The sequence below is a fragment of the Brienomyrus brachyistius genome, chromosome 25 (assembly GCF_023856365.1).
Source record: "Brienomyrus brachyistius isolate T26 chromosome 25, BBRACH_0.4, whole genome shotgun sequence".
Lineage (NCBI taxonomy): Eukaryota > Metazoa > Chordata > Actinopteri > Osteoglossiformes > Mormyridae > Brienomyrus > Brienomyrus brachyistius.
The window spans coordinates 6,090,637-6,100,883 of record NC_064557.1 but is presented as its reverse complement, the minus strand read 5'-3'; the positions used below and the strand labels follow the sequence as shown (position 1 = coordinate 6,100,883).

The window sequence follows — 10,247 nt, the reverse complement described above, 5'->3', positions numbered from 1 at the left end:
AACTCGCATGTACAAACACCTGTCTCTGCCTCCTGACAGGGATTTAAAAATACACGTATTTAAGACGGCTGCGTTTTTTTTATTGGGAATGAGCCGTTGTATACGTTTCGTTCCGGACTTTAATATGTAATATGTATTTAGATTTAATTTCCATTGTTTCCACATGTATTTCATGACCAAATGCACGTTTACTTTTTATATGTGCATGCTGTGGGATGTCTTCTGAAAACCTTCGCTGAAATAATTGTCTGAATCCTTTTACACCTATTAATTTTTATGGATGGAAGAGGAGCTGTTCAAAAACAGAAATGTAACTAATAAACTCTAGATTCTGTCATTAGAAAATGACAGGTACCTGGATAGGAATATACCCGAGGATATCACAAATTTGTAGAGACCCGTCATTCGTTCCGTAATGTTTATTTTACAAGGATATAAGAATTGGGTAAATATTTTTTGGTAAAGAGACTCTTGGTATACTCGAGGAACATAATATCTCATTTCTTTGTTCATGACTATTTTATAAGATATTCATGAAATGCATGGGAAGCATAAGATAATAAGAAATCTGTTTACAAGGGACACCACATTAACCATTAACGTTTGGTGGTATTTATCTTCAGGACTGATGGGAATTCGTATTTTGTTTTCTGCATTTAAAAATAGTTCAGCTTCCCTCGACGTCCCTATTGGTAGAACTGGACTGTCAAGGAAGATTGTATGACTCATCAGGTCGGTGTGCACTGATTGGCTAATTTGTATTGGCTTCCGGTCTACCGTGCACTTTCTCACCATTTCATTGGTGGATTATGTAACCGTTTAAATTCAAACATCTGCCGTGCGCTAACGGGAAGAGACGAAGTTATTTCTGAAAGTGTCTGGTTTTACTCGGAGTCTGCTGAGATCTGCCTCTACATATTTTAATAAGGTAGGTGGTTAGCATGAATATTTAACTTAATGTCAGTTTAGAGTCGCATTTAAAATGTTATTGTTAAGGAAAGAGAAGAATGGGTCTTGTCACGTTACAGATATCTACCGTATGTATACTTGAATAGGTTTATAACGTTCTATGAATAAATGAATGACTCTTTAAAAAATATATACACAATTTAGTTAAGCTCATTTTTTCTCATGTATAAGCGCGAGTGTAACTGGTGATAATGACTGGTTGCATCTTACAGAGTAGTTGGTAACTGATACCGAAAGTATCTGAGCCGTGATAGAATCTGGATAGTTAACTCCCTGGTGCTGTTTAGGACACAGTCTGGCCCATTTTTTTGACCTGGATTCTTTTAGCACCTTTTATGCGGCGTTCCTCTGTGTGGCTTGTTTTTTGTGTATTCAGCACTGTTGAAGTTGACGCCGGAGATTTTTTTATTATTTTATTATTTATTATTATTTTTATGCAGAGAAATGTAAGTCGACGTACGTGGGTGGCTGTAATCACACCAGTTTTAAAGATGGTATTTCACAATGCAACTGGCCGTATAGGGGTATTTACTGAACCTTAACAGTTGGAAAGCGTCGGCTCGCTGTAGTCTTATTTACCAAGATAAATGAAATGAATACGGGAGAATCTAGCAACTTCTTACCAACAGACATGTCTCAACGGGCTGCTGTTTTCATAATGCATTTTAGTGCCCTCTAGCGGAGTTCCTTGTATGTTTCGAGTCAAATGTACTGATGCACACTAAATCCCTTATCTGCTGATTTGACCCCTGTCACTTGGCTTTTGTCTAGGACGTATCTGGAGTAAGTTGAATGGCCCTGGCTGTGAACGAACAAGGCTTGGGGTGTGAAGCTAGTGGGTAAATTGCGGAGTACTCTATATGGACCATGCTGTTGTGATGAGTCATTTCACTAACTGTAGCTGAAAGGCACAATTGGTCTTAAACCTTGCGTTCTAAGGCTATAAGAATATAACTTGGTTACACATTCTGGGTTCTCTTGGTGGATGGTCTACCCTTTAGTATTGGTTGCACTCTGGCATCACTGACCATTGGTATTTGTATGTGTCTGTCCTTGTCACCTGAAATCTTTTGTGACTAGTATTTCGTAGCATGACTACAGAAAGTGCAATTAACTACATGAGTCCTAAACACTGCATTTATACACAGTGGTGTTTGTGTTTCTGCACAACATGTTTTGCCATATGTATGTAATACTGAAACCATTTTACTGAACATATTAGTTGTAAATTTAAATATGCAGTAGGTATTTCCAGCTTGAATGGGAAGAAAAGTTCGCATTATATCGTGTCTGAAATAACGTGTCAGCTTTGAAAAGCCAGGAATGAACGGTACGGTTACTGAAGGCGGACTTTTAAATAGCAGTTTATCTGTCTAAACCACAGATGCAATGTAAATATTTTATTAGAAATATGAGATCTTGCTGTATAGTACTTGGGCAAATGGTATAATATACTTAAGTAAAACTGCTACTTAGACCGTAGAAGACAATGAAATTACTTTGAAAAGTGACATTTATTAGCTGCTCTTATCCATTATCTGTATAGGTGTGTTTTGCCAGTTAGGGAATGTGATCTAGCTGTCTAGTTTGGTAATAAGTTTTTCCCTTCTGGTTTTAATGATGAACATTGCTAGTAACTGCTTTTGCTTAGTAGCCTGTATATAGTTAGTTTGCTAACAAGAATTGTTCCTAGAGGCAGCTCTGCTGTATAATGTAAAGACACCAGCAAAGGTCTTTGACTTGAGACCCAACTTTTTGAGTTGGTCTTGCTGGTTTACGCAGATGGTATTATGGCTCCCTCTTGCTTATCTGTAAATGCAGCTGTGTTGGATACTGGGTGTGGTTTCATTTGAGCCTCTCTGGGGTCTTCTGGCAGAATGAGTGCTCCCCGAGCCAACGATGAGAACCACGGAGTCTGTCTCGTCAGCAAGTACAGCGCCTCAGAGACCTCCAGTGACATTTTTGCGATTGTACAGCCCACGGGAAGGCCCTCAATCCTGCGTCAGTCTCAGGTGGACAACCTGCCTTCCAAAGCTGCACCCAAGGGCGTAAAGGTATTCCTACTGCTAAGTCGTGTTCATTGCTTGAGATTGACTTTTAGTAGTGCTAGGAGGTACAGTGTATTATTGATTGCTGAATTCTACTTGTTTGCTGTGTAAGGTGTGTTTTCAGACCCCGAGGAGAGATCCTGTCACAAAGAGGATTGTGTCTCCCACAAACGTTCTCAAAATGGCAGACCCTCTTCACTCGGAAGATGGCATACAAGTAATTGAGATGAATCATCTGGAAGAGTAAGTGTGTACCAGGGCATTGTTCTCCTCCTAGTCTGGGTAGCTTCTTTCACATAGCTAGGGAATAAATGGTTGCTAGAAATATAGCTTTCATTATGGTGTGGAGGTAAGGTTGATCAGTTTTGGAAAAATTCACATTCTGATATCTGACAACTTTTCAAAAATGTATAAACCGAAAAAGGAGCTGAAAATTTATAGCCAAATAGAACTGCACTGATGTACCGACAGTGCCAATAAAGCACTTGTTTTTGCTCTGCATCGGCTCTAGTGAATCCAAAGTGTTTGAATGTCTTGTGACCAGTTTGTTTTTTGCTTCTTTCCTCCTCACTCATTTCTAAATTTCCTGCAGCTGAGCCTTACTGTGTGGTTTCAGTAGCAAGAGTAAGAATGATTGGGGCACAGTTTGCAGTGTTCATGCGAAAGCAGCAGTGATACCCTTTAGTCCAGTATTAACGATGTGCGCAACGTGTGCTGCTGTTATGAATGATTACAAACATGTCTGTTCTGTGGAATTATTTCAAAGTTGGTGAAAACAGCATTTTTCCTCTTCAGAAATTCGTCACTGCGACTCAGTGGAACTGTTCCTGAGGATGGACTAGGTAAAACCTAATATATTTAGGGTGGTAAATGAATCGGAAACTGCTGTCTTGTATGCATCGGCTCATCCTTTTGACTTTCGGCTTAGGGAGTCCTGGCGTGCCATTGGAGCTCTGTCCTGAAGACATCCCTATTTCCAGTAAAGGGGAATACCATCTGGATTTTGGAAACCTTGACACGGTTAACCCATTTCAAGGATCCAACCTGTTGGCCAACTCCCCAGCCAAGAATGTACCCGCTCAAAAACTTCAACTGTCAGGCAAACCAGGGGCCTTTGAGGAGCCCCCTGTGGGTGCTGCTCTTTCTCAGCCCCTTCTGGAGCTTTCCGCAAATACAGGGGATCAGATATCCGAGACAGCCAACAAGGCAGAGTCTTGCCTAGATGAGACCCTCCCATTCATGTCCATGGATGGCTCAGTAGTTGACCTATCGACCGAGGTTTGTTCCACTGAGAGCACGGTGATAATCGACATGAAGCATCAGGCAGAGGCAGCCCAGATTGAGACGAGTCTCGCAGATGAGCCGGAGCCCCAAGCAAGCTGCAGCCAGCAGCAAGATATCCAGGTGAAGAATGTCCCAGAGACGCTGGTGGACGCCCAGAATTCACCCACTTTCCCCAGAAGCACATACAACTTTGACTTCGACTCTCTTGACTCTGTCAACCCATTTCAAACTGGTGGAAGCAAGCTTCAGAACTCCCCTGTACTCAGCAGGAAGTTGCCAGACAGCCCTACCCTGCTTGCTCTATCGGACCATCCAGAGATGCAGCCAATGATACCTGAACCCATACCTCCCACAAAAGACCAGAATGTTTCTCCTCCGGTGCAGGAGTCCCCTGCCTTGCCTGCAGAACAACCTGTATTGGAGAAGCCCCAGCTGAAGACCAAAACAGCTGAGCCTAGCAGTGTTGCCCCTTATCTTAGCACAAGTCCTCCTACCAGAGATGTCCCACTAAAACTTGAGTTTAATTTTGGTGATGAGGTCACACGAAAGCCGCCACCTAAAATGCTGGGCGAAAGGCCGCCTCGTGTTAAACCAGCATCTAAGAAGGCAGTGCGTGTGGAGGGTGGAGTCCAGCCGAAAGCCGCAGAAGCTCCAGCAGCAAGTGATGACCCTTGCGTGGATATTCCAGCACCCAAGGTTTCCTACAACTTTGATGGGTTGGATGATCCCAACTTTAACCCTTTTATGTCAGGATCAAAGATAAGTAACTCTCCAAAATCTTCAGAGAAGTGCACTGTGAGTCCAAAATCAGAGGCCTTCCTGGAAACTCTGGAGACCTCTCTCCCCGAAAAGCTTGAAGCAGAGGACAAGCCTGCAGCAGCATCGGTACCAGGGTAAGCCTGATTTAACTGTGATTTTCTGCAGCTGGTTGTATAAGTAGTTCTTAAATCTGGTAGAAACCCAGCCGAACTGATGAGAGTTTGGACAGTTGACACTGTAAGCCTTTCCTTTGCTAAAACCTTAGGCTTTGAATTTCTGCATGTACGTTTATGCAGATCTTGGAAATTGAGTTGCAGGATGACCTTTCAGTATACAGTTTGTATAGTTCTTATGTTCTTATACCTAATGCAGCCAGTGCAAAGAGCCAGTCCCTAAAGCCTTCACTTGAAGATGAATTACCTGCGTAAATGACATTTGAGACATAATGTATCCCTAGAGCAAAATGTAATGTCGTGGAAGCTTAAGTTTGGACCTCTGCCTACCTTTCCAGGGATGCAGAAGAAGAAACTCCTTCAAAAGAGACCAGTGACACCGCTGTAGTAACACAGGTAGGATGGCCTAGTGGTTGAGCATAACTCATGCCTTTGTAAATTGACTGCTGAACGGTTGAATTGTAGAGATTATCGCTCCTTAACTAGATGGCACAGTAAATGTGAAATTGGGAAGATTCAGGTTTTATTTATGCAAATCCCTGACTTGTATTGTGAATGGTCAATGCAGTCTGGCCTCTGGTTAATTCCAGCTGGTCTTGTGCGGGCGTCATGTTTCGTTTTTGTATGAGCAAATTTGTTGACACAATTTCACAATTTTATTGTCATGTGCCTTAAGGTTTTGCAGGAGCAGGTGTCTGTTAAGATGCTCTTCATAAGAGATCCTCGATCTTCTTGTAGGCTCAAGAGACCCCTGTCTCATCCCAAGTAGAGGAAGGACCCTCAGCCTGTGAGGTTATCTGCCCGGAGTCTCCTGCCCCACAAGGCCCTATCCTTACCCCACCAGCCAAAGCGGAGCCTGAGATTTTGCCTGATACTGGCTTGGCAGGAGCAGAAGAGGAGTTTGTCCCCGGAGCCACATGTAAGAATTTAGCTCTTTTTATTCATTTAATAGCCAAATCAAACTGGTGATGACTGATGGAATGTTTCTTACTCAATTTCAGTTTTGGCTGACAACTTTGAGGGGCAAATCGACTATCTAGAGCAGTTTGGATCAACTACAGTGAGTATATGAAGATCAAAGGAGCATACAGATATTTTAGCTGTAGATAATGGGCTGACATGCTTGTGTTTTCAGTTCAAGGAGTCTGCTTTGAGGAAGCAGTCACTGTACATGAAGTTTGACCCCCTACTGCGGGACAGTCCTAAGAAGATGCCTCCCAACTCTGAGCTCAATGGTCTTCCACTTCCAGCTGCTTTTGTCAGCAGGTACATTTGTGACGATTTGCTTTGCGGCACCGAAGGTCCTTTTGAACCACAAGAACTCTTTTTGAGGTTAAGGTTTGACAGTCTTGGATGTGAAGAAATTTTGGTTCCACGATGTACTAGTAAATTAAAACCGGCATCCGCTGTTGGATACAAAGCTGTTCTTTTGAATTTTTACTGCTTTTATCTGCTTTGACTTGTTTTGGAATATTGTGGTTTGGTGTTAGAACTTAGGCTTCCATATAGTTGTAAATGGAGACTGGCATCTCTGCAGGTTGGAGGAACGTAAACCCAAAGCAGAGAGTGAATTGCGTGGGGATAAGTTTGGTGGACTCAACTTCTTGGAAGACTTGCCAGCACCGGTGAGCCATGAAATGTGCTTTTCTGGCCTTTCCCTGTTTAAGGAGCCTGATTGTGAAGGTCAGCCGAAGCATGGAATTTTAAAGAGGCCTAATTCTTCATTCTGCAGGCTGTGGGAGCTCTCGTGCAGGATGTCCCAGTTGCTCTGGATTGCCTGGTTCCGCCCTTCTCTCAGCTCACCGGGGCAGAAGATGCCATCTTTGAGGTGCTGCGTTACAGCCAGAAGGACATGGATGCTGCCCTGGACAAAGTGCGCAGCGAGGTGGAGTCAGCAGCTTGCAGAGAGGTAGGCCTCGCACCTCCCAGCACGGGCCTGCTTGCCTGTTACGGGGACGTAGGCCTCGCACCTCCCAGCACGGGCCTGCTTGCCTGTTACGGGGACGTAGGCCTCGCACCTCCCAGCACGGGCCTGCTTGCCTGTTACGGGGACGTGGGCCTCGCACCTCCCAGCACGGGCCTGCTTGCCTGTTACGGGGACGTGGACCTCGCACCTCCCAGCACGGGCCTGCTTGCCTGTTACGGGGACGTGGACCTCGCACCTCCCAGCACGGGCCTGCTTGCCTGTTACGGGGACGTGGGCCTCGCACCTCCCAGCACGGGCCTGCTTGCCTGTTACGGGGATGTAGGCCTCGCACCTCCCAGCACGGGCCTGCTTGCCTGTTACGGGGATGTAGGCCTCGCACCTCCCAGCACGGGCCTGCTTGCCTGTTACGGGGACGTAGGCCTCGCACCTCCCAGCACGGGCCTGCTTGCCTGTTACGGGGATGTAGGCCTCGCACCTCCCAGCACAGGCCTGCTTGCCTGTTACGGGGACGTAGGCCTCGCACGGACCTGCTTGCCTGTTACGGGGTGGACAGCCAGTCTCATCCCCTTTGCTGTCTCTACAGGCTAAGGAACGAGAGGATGAATGGAATGCAAAATATATGAAACTATCCCAGGACAACCATGAAATGGGGTGGGTAAGATCCAGATGTGTAAGTGTGCTGTGACGATGCTGATCTAGATGTAGAAGTTAATGCCTTCTCTCTTTCAGGAAAATCATGTCTGACTTTGAGGCGACAATATCTCAGATCATAGGTATGTTTATGCTTTGGTTATAATTGTATCCTTTTTGTACAGATGGTAATACTGCTTTTGGTGATGCCTTTTTAAAGCCTTGTATGTTTTATTTGCGCTGAGAAAGAAAACACTTAAAATATGAACAATTGAGATTTGAAGTGCTTCCTCACTAACTGAACCAGCGGCATCTGAACATGGCCGTTTTGATTTGCGGCTGTATCTTCCTTCAGCCGACAACACGAAAGAGAAGCAAGACCTTCAGGAGGAACTGAAGAAAGTCCAACATGAGAAGGAGCAGGTGGCTCTGGATCTAAGTGCCATGGAGCGGTCCTTCTCGGAGCTCTTCAAAAGACTGGAGAAGCATAAGGAAGTTATCGAGGGTTACAAGAAGGTCGGTGGAGGGTTTGGTAGCGTTGAGCTCCGAGCAGCATCTTAACGAGACGAGCCAGTGTGTTAATGGTGCTCTTTGTGTCCCCAGAACGAGGAGACCTTAAAGAAGTGTGCCCAGGACTACCTGGCGAGAATTAAGAAGGAGGAACAACGTTACCAGGCACTGAAAGCCCACGCCGAGGAGAAGATTGGCCAGTAAGAATCAGTGCTGCACACTCAGATCTCTGCCTGTGAGCAAGGTTGTTGGTTTGAACCCCATTGCTGGCCAAATAATCTCACTGTTGGGCCTTGGAGCAAGAGCCTTAACTCCAGCTGCTCCAGGAACGTAAAGCTGCTGCGAAATAAGTAAATCTGATATCGTCGTACGTTAGAGGAGGTGCATTAGCTGACTGGCTGCCTTCCTGTACCAGGGCAAATATGGAGATTGCACAGCTGCGGACCAAGCAGAAGGCAGAGATGTCTGCTCTGCAGGCACGACTGCGCAGAGAGGAGCTGAAGGTCCAATCACTGGAAAAGAGCCTGGAGCAGAAGGTATGCTGGCTGCCTGCCTTACCCTTGCTGTTTAAATACCTGGCCAAGTTGGCGGGTGCTGGACTAAAACGGGCCAGTTCTGTACCGCAGTGCACCGATCAGAGTACTCATGATGGAAGGTGGGGATTAAATCTGAGGGGAAACGTCTGATATTTATTTCTTGGTATCATGGTCATGCTCTCCTCTCCCTCCCTCTCCTCTCCATCCCTCTCTCCCCTCCTAGGTCAAAGAAACGGAGGAGCTCACAAAGCTTTGTGATGACCTGATTGTCAATGTTCAAAAGCGCTAAACTTGCTGTCTGTCCTTTGTTTGTTCCATTTCTATGTCATTTTTAATGTTAATAAAGATTATTAAATAGTGGGGCATCCTCCTGGTTCATTCTTCACATCGCAAGCTTTGTTGAAGAACCGCACTTAGAACCGGAATTTTGGTTTAAAGCGGCTCATTGAGAATGTTCCTTCGCTTCATTCTGATTTTTGTCTTTCTACTTCATCGTCCTTCAGTCCAGTCCTCCTGCTTTTAGATCAGTGTTTCTTGACTTGGTCCAGATTGAGAAACACTGCTTTAGATGACACCAAGGGTAACCACTGCAAGCCAGTGTATAGTCTCTAAGCAAAGCCCACACCCAGTCATTTCACAGCAATTTTTAGGTTTGACGTACTGAAATTTAGAGGCTGTCCTTTGATTGAAATGATAGCAAATGTGCGTTTAGTCTCTGAAAAAGCACAGTACTTATTTTTATCAGTGTTTCTCAAAGTGATTGTGTCCAGCTGCCAAGTGAAATGCGTTACTGAACAAACTTAGAGGAATCACTGCTCTGACAGCAGGTCTATCCAACCTATTGACATGTCTTGTACTTTAACCACAAGTTTTGCCACTTCTGAGAAATATCTTGAAAGAGTAAAGGATTTATTGTATTTACAGGGCAACAAAAACATTTTTGATTTCCAAATTTTCCATATACTTATGAGGTGGAAATTTACAATATAGTTACAAGGTTGTTCTGAATAAATAGTTTGTCCAGTTATTTAAATATAATTCCATTTATACCAAATTCTTATTATTGTACATCTTTCTGTTTATAAAAGATTCTTCAATATAAATCAAGACGGGTCGCATCCTTTCAAGGTGAAGCCTGAGTTTCGGTCCAAAATCAGACGACGATCACATGACTGATCCCACAATGTAGGTTCTGCCAAATCAGACCACAGGTCCTTCCTGTGATCTGTCCTTCAGGGGAGATACATTCTCAGAGGCTGGGAAGCAAAAAGTACCACAGTGACCCCCCCCCACCCATTTAAAGACATATTTAAAAGATGCTATATTGTGTGCAGTAGCAGCATGCTTAGAGTAGGGTAAAGCTAAATGGGGACGGTCTAGTTAGTTGAGTACTTTGATATATAGAGGCTTC

General features: G+C 44.5%; 1 protein-coding gene and 1 long non-coding RNA gene across 4 annotated transcripts; one reads left to right on the top strand and one right to left on the bottom strand.

Moving 5' to 3' along the window:
• The first annotated feature begins 773 nt into the window (after positions 1 to 773).
• tacc3 (transforming, acidic coiled-coil containing protein 3) lies at positions 774 to 9,196 on the top strand. 3 transcript variants are annotated; one of them, XM_048995961.1, is made up of 18 exons: positions 807 to 928; positions 1,741 to 1,808; positions 2,846 to 3,023; positions 3,130 to 3,260; positions 3,813 to 3,859; positions 3,946 to 5,194; positions 5,572 to 5,629; positions 5,972 to 6,152; positions 6,235 to 6,293; positions 6,369 to 6,499; positions 6,771 to 6,858; positions 6,966 to 7,142; positions 7,744 to 7,811; positions 7,890 to 7,933; positions 8,146 to 8,306; positions 8,394 to 8,500; positions 8,716 to 8,836; positions 9,060 to 9,196. In XM_048995961.1, the coding sequence occupies exons 2-18, from the start codon at positions 1,762 to 1,764 to the stop codon at positions 9,123 to 9,125; spliced, it is 2,913 nt and encodes a 970-aa protein (XP_048851918.1). In that variant the 5' UTR covers positions 807 to 928; positions 1,741 to 1,761; the 3' UTR covers positions 9,126 to 9,196. The 3 variants fall into 3 exon arrangements, with proteins under 3 accessions (XP_048851919.1, XP_048851918.1, XP_048851920.1); XM_048995963.1 differs by having other exon boundaries at positions 837 to 928; positions 1,741 to 1,804; XM_048995962.1 differs by lacking the exon at positions 1,741 to 1,808 and having other exon boundaries at positions 774 to 928.
• LOC125720505 (uncharacterized) lies at positions 7,205 to 7,799 on the bottom strand. The gene is made up of 3 exons (XR_007385481.1): positions 7,688 to 7,799; positions 7,540 to 7,601; positions 7,205 to 7,251 (listed from the first exon to the last, which is right to left on the bottom strand). It is a non-coding gene; the product is annotated as an uncharacterized LOC125720505 (long non-coding RNA).
• Positions 9,197 to 10,247: the final 1,051 nt, after the last annotated feature.

What these genes read in the sequence shown, in the direction of transcription:
- tacc3 (XM_048995961.1), top strand. Translation starts at nt 1,762, where the DNA reads ATGGCCCTGGCTGTGAACGAACAAGGCTTGGGGTGTGAAGCTAGTGG. An exon ending in TTATCGAGGGTTACAAGAAG is followed by an intron (nt 8,307 to 8,393) that starts GTCGGTGGAGGG and finishes TTGTGTCCCCAG; the next exon opens with AACGAGGAGACCTTAAAGAA. An exon ending in GCCGAGGAGAAGATTGGCCA is followed by an intron (nt 8,501 to 8,715) that starts GTAAGAATCAGT and finishes TTCCTGTACCAG; the next exon opens with GGCAAATATGGAGATTGCAC.